At 47.0% G+C, this 17432-nt stretch overlaps 2 protein-coding genes across 3 annotated transcripts; one reads left to right on the plus strand and one right to left on the minus strand.

Moving 5' to 3' along the window:
* The first annotated feature begins 1181 nt into the window (after window positions 1–1181).
* LOC120536479 (uncharacterized WD repeat-containing protein alr3466-like) lies at window positions 1182–11022 on the plus strand. 2 transcript variants are annotated; one of them, XM_039764856.1, is made up of 11 exons: window positions 1182–1345; window positions 5355–5562; window positions 5643–5727; window positions 5806–5941; window positions 6024–6216; window positions 6314–6422; window positions 6509–6540; window positions 6625–6724; window positions 6802–6867; window positions 6948–7040; window positions 10723–11022. In XM_039764856.1, exons 2-11 carry the CDS (start codon window positions 5408–5410, stop codon window positions 10849–10851), a joined length of 1098 nt encoding a protein of 365 aa, XP_039620790.1. In that variant the 5' UTR covers window positions 1182–1345; window positions 5355–5407; the 3' UTR covers window positions 10852–11022. The 2 variants fall into 2 exon arrangements, with proteins under 2 accessions (XP_039620790.1, XP_039620791.1); XM_039764857.1 differs by having other exon boundaries at window positions 5403–5562.
* Window positions 11023–15293: 4271 nt separating this feature from the next.
* Window positions 15294–17392, minus strand: adprh (ADP-ribosylarginine hydrolase). The gene is made up of 8 exons (XM_039764858.1): window positions 17158–17392; window positions 16803–17023; window positions 16606–16704; window positions 16411–16516; window positions 16249–16328; window positions 15985–16168; window positions 15687–15901; window positions 15294–15596 (listed from the first exon to the last, which is right to left on the minus strand). Exons 1-8 carry the CDS (start codon window positions 17160–17162, stop codon window positions 15445–15447), a joined length of 1062 nt encoding a protein of 353 aa, XP_039620792.1. The 5' UTR covers window positions 17163–17392; the 3' UTR covers window positions 15294–15444.
* Between the last annotated feature and the right edge of the window lie 40 nt (window positions 17393–17432).

Genomic DNA, 17432 nt, shown 5'->3' on the forward strand with positions numbered 1-17432 from the left:
AAAAAAAAAAACTGCCAATGGGGAAAGCAAAGTTTACTTGACAAGTTTACTTCTTAAAGTAAGCTAAACGTTCGTAATTCCAAGTCAATAATTCTTACAATTAGGAAAACAAGATTTAATGTCACGATAGAAATGCTTTTCCATTGGCTCAGATTTCGTTTTTTTTTTTTTTGCGGTGTGGAGGTCTGCCAAATGCTTTTGAATTCCTGAGATCTGTGACGAGTAATTCATAAAAGACAAGGCGGCTCCTCGTTTTGATTTTTGTGACGTCATTGTTCTCCAAGATCGTCCCCGGGGGCCTAAGCTCACTGAGGTGACCCTCCAGTCCTGTCATGGGGACTATCGGGAGTCAGTTCAGCACTGCCACAAGTTCTCAAATGGAAGTAAAGATTTGACAAATTACTAAACACAGAATTAGAACACAAATAAATAAATCACAGAAAACAAAGTAGAAACTGATTAACAGGACTGGGGACCAGCGATACCTGCCCATTAACGCATTGTGGAATTAGGGCCAGTTGACAGTGGAGGACAAGAAAACGTAAATGTCACACTGATTCAGTAAAACTAAAGGAGATTCCAACGGAGTTTAAAAGTGACAGGACGAGTGCCGTTGCGGTCTCATCAACCCCCGTAAACAGCACGTCGCTGTTCTTTGTCTTCACAGTTCTCATCACTCCTTTAACTTAATGACGTAACTAATTAAAGTCTAAAAGAAATGTCAAATGAATTCATGGATATTATGTTTTCTGAAGAAAATCATCTAATTTATTAATACCTGCGGGTGTCTCGGAAACGGTTTATGTACAGAAAACCCAAGGCGGGCGCGAGGAGAACGTGAAACGTTAACATGTGAACCGAGGACACCATAGCCGTTAACCCTCACCAGTCACCACGCCAACTCCTTGTACTGTTGGTTTTATTCTCATTTCCTAATTATTTGTAATCGTTGGCCTGTTACGTCAGTTGCCCATTCTTTACCTTGCCGGAACAGTCAGTCGTGCGCAGCGCCCACCTCGATCTGCGGATACAAACCCGCGGACCGTCCTATGGTATTACGCATGCGCTAAATAGCAAGTAAGGGCAACGCCATCTCATGTACTGGCTGAAGCAACCATTGCCCTCGTTAAAGATGGCGCCAAGCACTTCACGTGCAGGTCCTTACTGAGTCTGCGCAGACTATTCCGGGCGGGCATCTGGAAACGGTAGTTGTCGTGGAAACGAGAGACACTCAGACTTGTAAGAACGCGGACTGTGAAAAGTGCAACTTTAAAGAAGGGGAGGGCGGCGGGACGCGTGCTTGTGTTTGCTTCAGACGAGCGGCGTTTTGTTCACGTTGGTAAAGGTGAGTTCTTGTCGATACGAGCTGGAAAATGGAAAACAGATAAACACGTCCCAATAAAACCGGAGAGCAGGTGCCCGCTTTATATGGGCGAGTGCTGGTGCTCATTGAAAATGATATTTCGTGGAAGGGACGAGGGGTTACTGGAAGGGGAGACTGCGTGGATGTGTATAATTTGGAAATATGTGACATATAATATTAAGAAAAAAAAATGTTTCACCAGCAAGAGATGCTGGCATGAAGAAATGCTAACATTACTCATAGTTATTGTCTGCTTTTACATGCATTTTTATTACTATTTAATTTATTTTTTTTTTTATCAGTATACTGCTGCTGGATTATGTGAATTTCCCCTTGGGATTAATAAAATATCTGTCTATACAAGTTGAAAGCAACACTTTCTGGAGGCCTTCAAATCTTGACTTGAAAGTATTTTGCAAACTTTAAGTAAATACGAACCATTTTGGGTTATTTTTTTAATTTGAAAACAAAATATTATAAAAGAAAACAACTCCATCAAACAATTGAAAACAGCAAGTTCAATATTACTGCAGTCCGTGAAACGAGCGAGTCTTATTCATTTTTTATTATGTGTTGTGCTTGTGTTATAAGCCCACCAGAGGGCAGCACTACCCTTGAAAACGGACCGTTCTGTTTTTGGTTCAACCCTTCAATGTTTTAAATTTGCCTCAGTGCCCCAAGTCATGGCCTACGAATCAAGAAGGAGGAAATGTCGAGCTGAGGCAGGCTTTTACAATTGAAACGTGCAGGTCAAGTGTCCATAAATTAGTGGACTGTTACGGTCAAGCTTTAGGCCGTATCTTGAGTTATTGGGGCCTGGCCATGGTTTGATGGGGTCAGCCTGTAACACATTAGATTAGATTAGATTAGATTCACTTTATTGTCATTACACATGTATAAATACAGGGCAACGAGATTCAGTTTAGCATCTAATCAGAAGTGCAAAGAGCAGAAGTACAATAAATATAATATGTGCATATTATGTATTATGTACAGTTAAATACGATATTTACAGTTAAATACGATATGTACAGTTAAGAGCACAGTGAAGATGGGAATAGATATATAGATATATATAAATAGATATACAAATGTTCTAAATGCGGATGGCAAATATACATATTTTACAATATACATTTATATACCTATACATGTATTTGTATGTACTATAATACTATAAGTACTCTATATATATATATATATATATACATACAGATGTACAACATACAGGTGTGTTATGTATGTGCAGTAATACTATGAGTATTGTAATATATACAGATGTACAATATATGATGTATGATGTACAATGTACAGGTGTGCTGTGTGTGCACAGGTATGTACAGATATGTACAAGGAAGGGAGAAGGAGTAGTGTAGAGGATTAAGTGTGTGGATGTGAAGGTTCAACGGGGGACTGAGTTCAGAAGTGTGACCGCTGTGGGGAAGAAGCTGTTCCTAACCCTGCTGGTTTTAGTCGGAAGGCTCCTGTAGCGCCTACTGGAGGGGAGGAGCTGGAAGAGTTTGTTGGCTGGATGAGAGGAGTCCTTAAGAATGCAACGAGCTCGGCGTAAACATCTCTTCTTGTGAACGTCCTCAATGGCCGGAAGTGGAGTCCCTATGATGCGTTGTGCGGTTTTCACCACCCGCTGCAGTGCCTTGCGGTCAGCAACAGAGCAATTCCCATACCAGGCTGTAATACAGTTCGTCAGGATGCTCTCTATCGCACAGTGGTAGAAGTTGCCCAGTATGACAGCAGATAGTTGGCTCTTCTTCAGTATCCTCAAGAAGAAGAGGCGCTGATGGGCCTTCTTGACCAGGCTGGAGGTGTTGTTTGTCCATGACAGGTTCTCCGAGATATGTATCCCCAGGAATTTAAAGCTGGAAACCCGTTCGACGGCCATGCCATTGATGTGAATGGGGTGGTGGGTGTCTCCCTTCTTCTTCCTGAAGTCCACGATGAGCTCCTTGGTTTTGGTGGTATTCAGGAGCAGGTTATTTTCAGCGCACCACGCAGCTAAGTGTTTTACCTCCTCCCTGTAATTAGACTCATCGTTATCACTGATGAGACCGATCACCGTGGTATCGTCTGCAAACTTGATGATGGAATTGGATCCATACATGGGCCTGCAGTCATGAGTGAAAAGGGAGTAGAGGAACGGGCTCAACACGCAGCCCTGTGGAGCGCCAGTGTTGAGTGTAATGGTGGTAGAGCAGTCATGGCCTGACCTGACATGCTGGGGTCTGTTGGTCAGGAAGTTCATGATCCAATTACAGATAGAATTATTGATACCAAGATCCACAAGTTTAGTGATCAACTTGGAAGTGATGACTGTATTAAATGCTGAGCTGAAGTCAACAAACAGCAATCTTGCATAGGTGTTCTTATTGTCCAGGTGTGAGAGTACACCGTGAAGCGCTGTGGTTACCGCATCCTCTGTACTCCTATTGTTACGGTAGGCAAATTGGTGAGGATCCAGTGTGGGGGGCAGGCATGTCTTGGGGTGTGCCAGTACCAGTCGCTCAAAGCACTTCATAGCTATGGGCGTGAGTGCTACAGGGCGGTAGTCATTCAGGCACATTGGTGATGAGTGTTTCGGCACTGGCACTATGGAGGTGGTTTTGAAGCATGCTGGCACCGCTGCCTGGGCAAGGGACAGGTTGAAAATATCCGTGAAGACCCCTGCCAGCTGTTCAGCACATGCTCTAAGGATGCACACATCCTTCACACCTCACGCCATTGTCCCATGCTAAAGAAAACTAAAAGGATTTGCCTGGTTTGTGATATCCTCTGCTTTTTGTTATTTGTAAGAAAGAATGGCGTCGGACCTTTAGACAAAATGTCATATTAGATAACGGGAACCTGAGGAAACAGAGACCACCGTGTCCAAAGTGCTTCTTGATATTTTTAAGTAATAAAGTTACACAACACCAGTTTTACCCCCTTAGTCACTCACTTTAACAACTGACCAAATTGAACTGCTAATTAAGCTCCTCTGCCTAAACACTGGCAGCCATGTTAATCTAAACCTCGCCACTTGTCTAGAACAGCATTAGGAATCAATGGAAAGGGGAGGTTGCAGAAGAGAGAAGCTAAAAGGAAACTCACAAATGGTTTTGTTACCCTTACCTGAGTGCTAAGGCTCTGGGACTCCAGCACGCCACAGTGAGTGAGAGCCATTAACTAAAAATGGGGACCACTTGGATTAGTGGGGACTTTTTCCACAAAAGTGATCCAAGTCTTCAGTGAGGCTCATTTAAGAAGTCACAGAGGAGTCCAGAAGGGCAACCAAACACCTGCAGGCCTCTCAGTTAAAGGGAGTCCATGATAAGACAGAAGGAGGGATTGATGGAGCAAGGCAAACACCTGTGCCATCCAAGAGGAAAGACGTGCGCGGATGAGGCTGAGCCTTTTGACTTGCCAGGCCATAGCACGTTATTCCAAAAGTAGAACTTTCTAGACGACACGGGCCCACCATGTCTGGTGTTTGACAGTAATAATAAGAAGAAGAACATACAATAAAACAGAGGTGCTAGTGTGAAGAGGTGGGGATGCTTTGGAAGAACTAGTGAAGGAACCGTACCAGAATATTCTCCAGACGAATGTCCAAACATCTTCGGGTTATGAAGCAGAACAGAGAGCAGCGGGTGAGGTGAAAGATGGACATCAGATGACGAGAAGCCTTTTATTGTCATTATTACTGCTAAAGTGTGGCCACCAGATATTGAGGCAGTGGGGGTCAATAAACCTTTCAGACGGGTGACGGGCTCTTGGGTAACTTTGTTCGACTGAATAAAAAGTCGTGATTTAGAAACCTCTGTGTGTCCACCCGGTTTACTTTTTCTAATATCTCATTTTGACCGTTCGTTGTGCCCATTAAACCAAACAGAGGGTATCGGTAAGGGGGCGAGTACTTTCCCATTGTTCCCAGTTTGTATTGCTGCTTGTTGCTAAAGGCACTTCACGTGTTGTCTTGTCTCTCGCCTCTACGCAGGTTTTTGCCCTCCTGCCTCCTTTTCCGTTTCTGTCTCCCTCTGCTCAGTTATCATGTCTTTTGGGCTATTTGTGACCCCCCGGCGATCCCTGATTTCCAGCCGTGCCACGACCTACCAGGATGACTCTGACTTTGGCACGAGTGACCATTCTGCCAGCCCCTTGCCAGACCCAAGTACAGAAGGACCCCTGAAGATCAGAAACAAAGTGTAAGTTCACGTAGGGGTCAGCGCCCCCCCAAAACACAGCCTTTGCTCCTTGACTGACGGTGATGTAACTTTATGCGCAGAGACTGCGGATCGGTTGTCATGACGTCACGCTTCAATGGCAAGGGCACCTTACTGGCAGTAGGGCTGAGCAATGGTGACATCAAGGTGAGTGTCTCCCCAAGGCGCTTGAGCTGCCCGCCTCCACGCTCTCCCCTCATCCTGCTCTTTTGGTTTTTGCTCCAGGTCTTCCATCCAGTTGATGGCACGTTTCTCTACCAGTTGAGTGACAGCGAGATCTTGATGGCTGCTCTTCCCGTCACCAGCCTGCAGTTCCTGGACATCAATGACAAGTGGAAAGACTTGCTTCTCCTGGCTACATGTGAGTGCCTCCAGGGTGTAAGGATACATAGGCAACCATTCTGTCCCATCCTAACGGTGTCTCATATCTCCTTCTCACGCAGATGCCAGTGGGCACGTGCGTCTGTGGCACGTCTCTGGCAAACAGTGCCTGTGCTCCATAGAGGAGGGAGACCGGCAGACCCTCTCGGTGGCACTTTCCCCCTCTGGTTCCCGATTCGTCACCAGCGGCTCAGACTGCAAGCTGCACGTGTATGATACGGAGACGAGGCAGCTGGTTCAGACGTGCCAGGGCAGGTAAGCTTCAGAGTGTTTGTGTGTGCAGGTGGCAGTCACTTGTGCCAGCATCTCAGTCCCTGCTGTTCTTCTCATGTGCCTCTCGTGTCTAACTCAGCATCGCATTGAACAAGATGGATGGGCACCGTTTCCGGGTGTTTGCGGTGGCTTTCCACCCAGATATGGAGACAGAGTTCATCTCGGGCGGGTGGGATAACACAGTGCAGGTAAGAACGTCACCGAGTTCGGTGTTGTAGGGCAGGGCCCGTACCCCAGTGGCACTATAAAGTGACCCTTCTGTCTCTCTCTGCAGTTCTGGGACATGAATCAGGTCACTGCTGTGAGGTAAGTGTGGCCCTAACCCTAACCCTCCAGATGTCCCGCTCCACCCTGTTAAGTCATTGCCGTTTTTTTGTTGCACCCCTCAAGGAAGCTGTTCGGTCCCCATATTTGTGGCGACGCCCTGGAGGTGGACGCTTCAACTAATCAGATTCTTACAGGCTCGTGGAGGAAAGAGAACGCCTTAGAGGTCAGTGTCATGTCGTGTGATCTTTTGAAGCAGCCTCCTGTAGAGCGCCACATTAAAACTGCCACCCTTCTGTGCAGCTTTGGGACTATAAGACGGGGAACAAGCTGAGTGACATCCCTGATGACCACACGGGACACTCCCTGGTAAGCACACTCTGGGCCTTAATAAGTGAACCTCGCTGACCGGTCTGCTATATCTCATGGCGGTGCTTATACCTTCACAGATTTACAGCTGCCATTACCTGGGGAGCGAGTACATAGTGGCCTCGGGCAGTGAGTCGAACATGTGCAGAGTCATCGACAAGAACACCATGATGGTGAGTTGGCGCAGGCGCACTAGCAATGTCCAAGATGGCAGGATTTTCTTCAGGGTCTCCCCACTCGTACCAGTCATGGTGGTTTGGTCGTGGCGTTAGTAAGGACTGTGTGGGTGCCTGTCCAGGAGTAGCACCCAACGCTTCAGGATACAGGCCGGGCGCACTTGTGAAATATGAACTAGTTTAATTCATATTTATGTTGCTTTCCAGTTAAGCTGAATTTCTTAAATTTGCCCATTTACAGCTGTTAGAATGCAGTGAAAGCATACAATCATTAGCGGTTAATATGAACTTGCGTATTTGGTTTACAAAAAGACTTTAAAAACTAGGACTAGTAACCAAACTAAAAGAAGTGAGTTGAGGGCAAAATTGGTTTAAACACCAGAACACCCCACAGGGACGCGTCGTCAGCCCCATCCTCTAAACCCTGTTGACCCACAACTGCGTCGCCTCCGACTAACAGAACATCGTTGTAAAGTTCGCAGACGACACCGCAGTGATAGGACGCATCACTGGTGGGGATGAGGCGGCCTACAGGAGGGAGGTGGACAATCTGGCGTCACGGTGTGAGGACAACAACCTCACCCTCAACACAGTCAAGACGAAGGCGATGATAGTGGACATGAGGAAGGAGCGGAGACCTCACCGGTCCCTGTTCATCTGAGGGCTTGAAGTGGAGAGGGTGAGCAGTATTAAATACCTGGGTGTCTACATCAGCGAGGACCTCACTTGGACACTTAACACCACACAGCTGGTCAAGAGGGCTCAACTTTCTGAGGAGGCTGAGGAAGTTTGGTATGTCGACTAAGATCCTCGGCAACTTCTACAGCTGCATTGTTGAGAGCATCTTGACCAGCTGCATCACCGTGTGGTACGGCAACACTACTGCTATGGACCGCAAGCGCCTGCAGGGAAGATCAGCAGGACCCCAGTGCCCTCTCTGCAGAGCATCTACAACTGCCTCGATCCTCGGGGACCCCCAACACAAACTGTCCACACCTCTATCCTCAGACAGGAGGTACAGAGTATGAGAGGCAGGACTTCCAGGCTAATGAAGTTTCTCTCTTTCTTTCCCAAGGCCATTCGACTCCTAAACAACTGACTGGAGTTTATAACCGCTGGCCACCTCATTCTGTCGACCTCACACAACTGTATTGGACTTGTCCATCACACACCGACCTGCACGTTACCCTTTATACTTCTATTCCATTTTTATACTTTATGCTGCCTCTGCTACTTATTATTTATGTTTCTCGTTATACGTTGGTTTTGTCATTTGGTGTGGACAGCAAAGAAAGAATTTCATTGTACAGGGAAACGCGTTTATTTACTGTGCACATGACAATAAACTTTGAACTGAACTGATGGGGTCAAGACGGGAAATTTCATTAGAATTTGGTGTCTTACAAGTGGTGTCCAGCAGGTGTCAGTGCTGGAGCTGCTGCTGTTGTTAACATCCATACAGTAAATGATCTGGATTGGAGTATAACTAACAAATGATAGGAGGAACGGCAGAAAATGCAGAATCAGCTGAATCATTACAGATTCAAATTGACGTTAGGACATGCAAAGCATTACATGTAGGAAGTAAAAATAGGTTTGAGTACACAGTGGGAGGCTTAACATTTTAAAGGACCCCTTATTGGAAGAACCTAGGAGACCAAGTGGGCTTGTAATCCGGCGGTGTGGTGCGGTGGTCGGGGGTTCAGACCCCACCAGTGGCACTGTGTGACCCTGAGAAAGTCACTTCACCTGCCTGCCTGTGCCTCCAATTGGAAAACCAAAAGAAATGTAAGCAACTGTATCTGAAAGTGCCCGCCATATAAGAAAATGTAATCACCTATATGAAGATGGGGGGAGAGACTCCATTAAATGTTTAATAGGTTATATAGCATGATGTGTGAGGCCTGCAGGACTGTGTAGAGTTTTGGTCTCCATATTATGAAAAAAGACAAAACAACACTAGGGAAACTAGAGAGTACAGGGGGCTGTCCAGCTCCGCTCCCGGAGGGCCGCAGTGGCTGCAGGTTTTCATTCTAACCATCTTCTTAATTAGTGAGCCGTTTTCACCGCTGATTAACTTGTTTTCCTATCGTTGTAATTAATTGGCTCAGACCCTTATTTCAGGGGTGGGCAAAGTCAGTCCCGGAGGGCCGCAGTGGCTGCAGGTTTCTGATCCAGCCCACTTGCTTAGTTAGAAGAAAATCCTTGCCAATAATTTAATTTCATGGCTTGTTAGTGCTTTAACTCTACCATGTCAGGTCATTCTCATATCCTAGATCTTTTTTTTTCCTTTCTAAGGATATCAGAAAAAATGATTTGAAGTCTAAAATGGAGGAATAATTCTCAGTCCTTCACTTTTCCCTCATCACTTTCCTTCCAAGTATTTCATTAAACCCAACAGCGCACGATAAACACACAAAGGTGTAAATGGAAACGAGCTAAATGCAGAACTGCTGGCTCCTTTGTCATTTGCATCTTATTGCTAATAGGGAGCAATTAAAACCGAGAATACAGCTGTTTAAGGCTCAATTAAGCAATAAGGGTTCAAAATCTTAACGAGCGAGACCCCTAAAGTGAAGCAGAAGTGTCACTTGAGCAGTAAGGGCGTCTTATTAGGCCACTGGGTTGGAGCAAAACCCTGCAGCCACTGCGGCCCTCCAGGAACGACTTTGTCCACCCCTGGAGTAGAGTGACTGAGGCTGATTGAGGACCTCGGAGAATGAGGAAGGAGGACAGAGTGAAGCAGCTGAAGCTTTTAAAGCAAATGGAGATTAAGAGGAGGACGTTTTTAAAATTATGAGAGGAATTAGTAGAGTTGACTCCTGCTGTAACTTTAAGAGAAGTTCTTCAACAAGACTTTCGGGCCGTTTCAAATGTGGCCGAGTGTCATTTCAGACATCAGTTCCACACTTGGCATGATGTTGTTTTCACTTGTCACGTCCTCTCTGTTTCTAAACAGAAGTGCATTCAAGACTTGACAGGAACATCAGGAGACATTTAAAGATCATGTAGTGAATGCCTTGTATGCATAACACACAAATCAGTCCCTCTCTGGTAGCTTATTTGGGTAATACTTTAGGTTTGGTACGCATTCTAAACTTGCTGTTAAGAGTCTATAAACATTTCATTAACTATGCCCTTAAAGTACACTCTGACCAAAAGAATAAGAATCTAGATTTTTCTCATTTTTCTTTGTTTTTATGTTGTCATTTGTTTTAGAACATGTAGACTGCTATTGGCTGTTTGTATTTGCTGCTGTGTTACCTTTCATTATTTCTAATATTAAGAACTTGGTCTCATTTTACCCATTTTTTACTTTTATAAGTTGGCCCCAAGGGTTCACTTGTTGATGCCCCTAATGTAGGGCAGCAGGTCAGGCTCTCATTGCACAATTCTTCTCATCCCAGAGTCCACACAGCTCCTGTTAGCGTGCCTGGTGTCTTTTTTTTTATCCATTTATTTTTATTTTTTTTAAATATCCCAGGGCATGGTCATAGTTGTGACTGCGTTTTTATTGATTTGACTTCATCTCCCCTCTGCTTCCTCGTCGTTTTGTGAATGGGGAGTCCTTGCATTTTAACTCCCAACTTTCACTGCCCTTCATCAGACATTGTGGAGCAGTATGGGCCGCCACAGTAGACAGGGCCTGCCTGCTAACCCCTCCTTTGTCTTCTGGCAGACTTCAGGCCGATTCCTGGACCTTCCTGGTGGAGTATATAGCACCTCGGTGTGCAGCAGCGGCAAACAGGAGGGCCTCATCGCCACCTCATGTCAGAGTAGCGTCTACCTGCTGGAGCGCACGATTTAACCTGCTGTGGTTCCTCACCTTGGCGTCTCCTCACATTCCAACGGCATGGGGAGCAGCTCCAGCTGTCAAATGGAGGCAGGCACAGAATTTCTCTGTCTCTTTCACTGTTCTCATTGTTGCTGCCCAAATGTTCATGTCTGTTTTCTTAATAAAGTTTGTTGTTGGTTTACACTTGTGCCTGGCTGGCCAGTATGTACTCTTGATGTGCTTGTACTGCCTAGAGCAAAGAGAATCAGGACCCTGGGAATGATGGATAACAAAGAAATGGTGACCCACAGCACCGAGTGAACCCCCGATGACGCTGTCTGGACAAAACTGGGATCCCCGGTATGTGTAATGTTCAGATTTGTGTAATGTGTGCTAATGGCAAAGGCCAACAGCCCAGTTCTCATGTCTTGCTCAATGTGTGACATTCAGGTCTGCATCACGCTGCATGACTTTGAGTCACAGGACACGTAACAACTACGCTTCCTCAGTCCCGTTGCCTTGTGAATGTTAGATGACGCAAACTCGGAATCCCTGGGAGTGATGGACAGCAACTAACCGGTGACTCCACCACACCAACCAGTGCCGTCTGAACAAGTAAGTGATTCCCAGCGTACGTCACATGTGTGGTATAGTGCCAGTGTTTCGTAGAGATTGGGTCACAAGCCTAATTGAGTCGTGGATGTGTTTGATTACGTGCTTCTGTGGTGACCCATTCCAAAGTGGCCGAATTCTGTGGTGATCGACCATTTGTAGGTGTCCCGTTTGCACATACAAGAGAGAACTTCACTGTACTCTGTAAATGTGTCGGTGATGATGATGATCCTATGGTACAGGCATATCTCTACAAAGTGGTGTAATGGTTAAGGCGTCCGACTTTATGTCACAAGGCTAACGTTCACTTCTCTTACTATATGCCATTTTCTCACATTGTGACTTCAGCAGTTCAGCTGTCGTCTCACACACTCAGGCCGAGTGGTGGCTCTGAGGCTAGAGATCTGCACTGGCAATCGGAAGGTTGCTGGTTGGAATCCCGTAAATGCCAAAAGAGACTCGGCTCTGTGGGGCCCGTGAGCAAGGTGACCCTTAACCTGCAATTGCTTAGCGCTTTGAGTAGTGAGAACAGCGCCATATACAGCGCATCTGGACAGTATTCACAGCGCTTCATCACTTTCTCCACATTTTGTTATGTTACAGCCTTATTCTAAAATGGATTCAATTCATTTTTTTTCCTCAGAATTCTCCACACAAAACCCCATAATGACAACATGAAAAAAGTTCACTTGAGGTTTTTGCAAATTTATTAAAAATAAAAACACTGAGAAATCCCATGTCCATAAGTATTCACAGCCTTTGCTCAATACTTTGTCGACGCACCTTTGGCAGCAATTCCAGCCTGAATTCTTTTTGAATGTGATGCCACAAGCTTGGCACACCTATCCTTGGCCAGTTTCGCCCATTCCTCTTTGCAGCACCTCTCAAGCTCCATCAGGCTGGATGGGAAGCGTCGGTGCACAGCCATTTTAAGATCTCTCCAGAGATGTTCAATCAGATTCAAGTCTGGGCCACTCAAGGACATTCACAGAGTTGTCCTGAAGCCCTCCTTTGATATCTTGGCTGTGTGCTTAGGGTCGTTGTCCTACTGAAAGATGAACCGTCGCCCGAGTCTGAGGTCAAGAGCGCTCTGGAGCAGGTTTTCATCCAGGATGTCTCTGTACTTTGCTGCAGTCATCTTTCCTTTTATTCTGACTAGTCTCCCAGTTCCTGATGCTGCCACCACCATGCTTCACTGTAGGGATGGTATTGGCCTGGTGATGAGCGGTGCCTGGTTTCCTCCAAACATGACGCCTGGCATTCACACCAAAGAGTTCAATCTTTGTCTCATCAGACCACAGAATTTTGTTTCTCGTGGTCTGAGAGTCCTTCAGGTGCCTTTTGTCAAACTCCAGGCGGGCTGCCATGTGCCTTTTACTAAGAAGTGGCTTCCGTCTGGCCACTCTACCATACAGGCCTGATTGGTGGATTGCTGCAGAGATGGTTGTCCTTCTGGAAGGTTCTTCTCTCTCCACAAAGGATCTCTGGAGCTCTGACAGAGTGACCATCGGGTTCTTGGTCACCTCCCTGACTTGGCCCTTCTCCGCCGATCGCTCAGTTTAGATGGCCGGCCAGCTCTAGGAAGAGTCCTGGTGGTTTCGAACTTCTTCCACTTACGGATGATGGAGGCCACTGTGCTCATTGGGACCTTCAAAGCAGCAGAAATGTTTCTGTAACCTTCCCCAGATTTGTGCCATGAGACAATCCTGTCTCGGGGGTCTACAGACAATCCCTTTGACTTCATACTTGGTTTGTGCTCTGACATGAACTGTCAACTGTGGGACCTTCTATAGACAGGTGTGTGCCTTTCCAAATCGTGTCCAATCAACTGAGTTGACCACAGGTGGACTCCAATGAAGCTGCAGAAACATATCAAGGATGATCAGGAGAAACAGGATGGACCTGAGCTCAATTTGGAGCTTCATGGCAAAGGCTGTGAATACTTATGGACATGTGCTTTCTCAATTTTTTTATTTTTAATAAATTTGCAAAAATCTCAAGTAAACCTTATTCACTTTGTCATTATGGGGTGTTGTGTGTAGAATTCTGAGGAAAAAATGAATTTAAACCATTTTGGAATAAGGCTGTGGAAAAAGTGATGAAGCGCTGTGAATACTTTCCGGATGCACTGTAAATGTAAAGTAGTATTAAAGTATTATTACACTTAACTACTCACTTATTCTCCCAGCTGATTGTCGTCCAGGATTTTACAGACTAATGGACAATTGGGAGACTTTCAAAGCATCTTCTGTAATTGTGTGGCTAGATAGATAGATATAGATATGAAAGGCGCTATATACAATGTAACAGATAGATACTTTATTAATCCCCAAGGAGAAATTCACCTCCAGAGCACTTGGTGACATTTTATGGTAGCTACGCAATCTGGCACCATGTAGAATGAATGATGTGATATTTGTGCAGTATCTCTGCTTTAAGACTAGAGTGAGCTTGCCGTCAGTATTCACTCGATTAGCCCGTGTCTTATGCCTACCATGCTACATTTTGATTGCCAATCTGTTTAACTGCACAAACACGCAATGGTAGCGGCTGAGCAAGGTCCTTCAGTGTTTCTTATTTGGTACGGATTTGAGGAAATGCCATCCAGTCCTCCTCCTGCCCACCCCACCCAGCCCATCTACTCAGGTTTTCCACAGACATTTCACAGTCAGGCTTGTAAGAGCATAAATGGGGGAGTCGCTTTGTGATTGGTCAATGGGAACTGAAACACTGAATCGGCTCATATGACATTTCAAGCTAAAAAGATCAGAATATTTTGGACTTCAAAAAAGAACCTCAAGAGCCACCAGATCAGCTCAGAGTTTCTCTCCTGCTTTGCATGTCACAACATTAAAAACTTCAACAATTTTCACGCCAGGCCAATTTGAAAAAACACTTAAGAGGTTGCAAGTCGTGTTGAAATCAATCGCCTTATATACTGCACAGCCATCTTAAAGTCGTGTAGGGGGACGGCGGCCACACATAACGACTGAACCTGCTACATCTTGTTGGCCGATTACAGGACTCCCTCTTGACTTCTCAGCACAGTTTCAGCTTTTCTTATTGCGAGGTCAACCCATTTTGGCAGCCAAACAGCATTGAGCTCCTTCTTACATTCCCTACCGTGCAGTGGGATGACCAGGACGAGACCTCAAATAGCCCCTTGCACCTGCCCCACCACTCCATAAGCCTCTCCTCTGTCATTCACTCCACAGCACCCAATTGTCATCTCTTCTTTATTCCGCCACTACTTGTCTTAGTTCACCTTTGAGATCTGAATGAGCTCAGCTTTGTGATATTTTAAGCCTTGTGCTTGCAGCTGAGCACTGAGCTAAGTAAGTTGTGACAAAAATCACACCTGCAATGACCGAGTCACTGAAGATGTCACACGGGTGCAGGCCGAGACTGTCCACAACCTGCTAAGATCACATAAATGAAAGGCTGAAAATAAATGGGACTTTTGTGAGTCACTTGACCCTGTGATTAAATAAGAAAAATATGTAGGTAGGCGGGTGGCACAGTGGGTGGCACTGCTGCCTCGCAGTTAGGAGACCCATCCGGGTTCACTTCCCGTGTCCTCCCTGTATAGAGTTTGCATGTTCTCCCCGTGTCCTCCAGTTTCCTCCCACAGTCCAAAGACATGCAGGTCAGGTGCATTGGCGATCCTAAATTGTCTCTGGTGTGTGTGTGTGTCCTGCGGTGGGCTGGCGCCCTGCCTGGGGTTTGTTTCCAGCAGACCCCTGTGGCCCTGTGTTAGGATATGGCGGGTAGGATAACGACCAGGCAGATAGCTCTGTTACCTGAAGCCACTTTGGATGAAGGTGTCCATCATAACAACAAAGAAATCAAGCGCCAGGCCAGTCTCCTGTTAATCCATTTCAGTTTTAATTGATAACCCATGACGTCAGCGGAGGCATCTCTGTGGCAGCGCCAGCTTCTTCTGTCTACGGACGTGAACCACAATATTGAACAACTACAGTGCAGGGCCGAGCACACACCCTGACCTCTGAACTTTCAACCCCAGGCCAGCTGAAAGAGCTGCTCTGCTGCTTGCTCCAGTCTAGTCTGGTACTCCAGCTCACAGTAGTTTCCTTCTGGGACCCCAGAGAGACCATGGAGGACTCCCCAACAGCACCCAGCGATCACTCCTGTGGAGTCGCTGTCACCTGCAAAAGAAGAGATTGATGCCATTTAAGAAAACAAGGGACACAGGGATGGATTCTGCCCCAGCTTGAGCAGCAAGGATGGCTCCCCACCTCCATGGAACATGGCTCGACTACACAGCTCGTCCCAGTCTGCACCGGCCCCCAGCAGAGCATCCAGGGCTATCATTGGAGCATCATGGCCACTACGCCCCGCCCAGCCCGACAAACTGAAAGTCTTGTAGACCGCATCCCGCTCCTCTACTCCATAGGGGGTGGGCCACTTCACGGGTCCCTCGCTCGCCTGGAGCCCCCGCTCAGACAAATACCTAAGCAAGAGGAAAAGAGGGGAGTCCAAACAGAGTCTATACAGTGGGACCCATCCTCCCTCACACGGGACAGACCCTCTTACCAAGCCCACTTCTCACTGAAATAGCTCCATTCGCGGCGGTTCTCTGCCACATCAACACCCACTCCCTCAACATACTGCAGGGCTTTTGGCAAAGTCTCCATCAGGCCAGACCCCCACGTCAGAAGAGGTCGCTGCTGCACAGCATAGGAGGTGAAGAGGGCTGAAGCCAAAGACCCCAAGAACCCTGCAAAGGAAGCAGATGCCTGTAAGAATAAGCAAAGTCCACGCGGTACTGGCACTGCTCCACAGCACACACAGGCTCACCAGTCGGGTGGTGGTGGGTCATGCGGCCGCTCTCAATGGACACGCTGATCAGGTCAGACAGCTGCTCTGGACGGGGAAACCTTAAAGGGAGGGGGAAAGGCATGAGGGAAATATTAGGATGGAGAGAAATCGCAAACTGGCCAGTGACCACCAGCTCCTCACCTCAGTCCAATGCACATGGACCTCATGGCCGCTCCACAGCCACTGGCTTCAGGGTTAAAAGGGATCCGGAATCCTAATGGTGCACCAGGCTTTAACTGAGAGGTGCCTGCGTGGAAAACAGCAAGCCAGTGGTCAACTTCTGAGATAAACGTGAACCACGAGTGGCCATGGGGGACAGCAGAGGGACAGAGTTACCCAGAATGCTTGTGGGCCCCGGCTTCCTGCCTTCCATGTCTTTCATGGCTTCTACATAGCGGAAGGCCAGTTCTTGGAGCAGCTCATCCCCCTCTTTACCTAAAATGACAGATTGTGACCAGTTAATCTCTTGGGCGCTGCGAGGGTTAATGGTCGGCACACTGGGTGCCACCGAAGCGCAACAGCACGCTTGTCACCTGCGACCAAAGCTTCAGCGGTGGCCAGATGGAGCACCGTGTCGTCACTGACCGGCCAGTCCGGCAGCGCTGCCCTAATGGCCTTCAGTCCACCCAGCTCGGCCAGCTCGCTGTGGATCGCTGCGCCCGACTCGTTGTACTCCCACAGCTGGTTACGGTAGCCGAGTGCGTCCCCAGCGGCGCTGAGCAGCATGGCAGCCCGATACTGATCCGGTGTTGGCCTGGGAAAAGGCACGTAAAAGTTTATGGAAAGCTTTTTTTGTTTACGATACAAGCATTTAGTCATGAAAAATACGAGGTGACGCCAGTATGCGGCGCCACAACAATAAACTTAGGCGAACGGCGGTCCGCTCACCTCATGCTTGAGCCCGTGCGCTGTCGCCGTGCTCGTTCGTTCCCGTTCACCAAGCAGTCGGATGAGGGCAACCGAAGGAGCGGCCGGTGAAGTGTCAGTGCCCACCCCCGTGTTGTTATTTATTTACTGAGTTAAGAATAAACTCGCCATGGAATCGAGCCCACTATGTTCGGGGGCGTTCTACTTTAAATGAATTCATCCTGTCAGCTCAGTCCGTAAAGAAAAAGAAAACCGCGCGTGCGCACTCTCCAAAAAAGAAAAAGGGCGACTCGCGA

The sequence above is a fragment of the Polypterus senegalus genome, chromosome 10, assembly GCF_016835505.1.
Source record: "Polypterus senegalus isolate Bchr_013 chromosome 10, ASM1683550v1, whole genome shotgun sequence".
Taxonomy (NCBI): Eukaryota; Metazoa; Chordata; class Cladistia; order Polypteriformes; family Polypteridae; genus Polypterus; species Polypterus senegalus.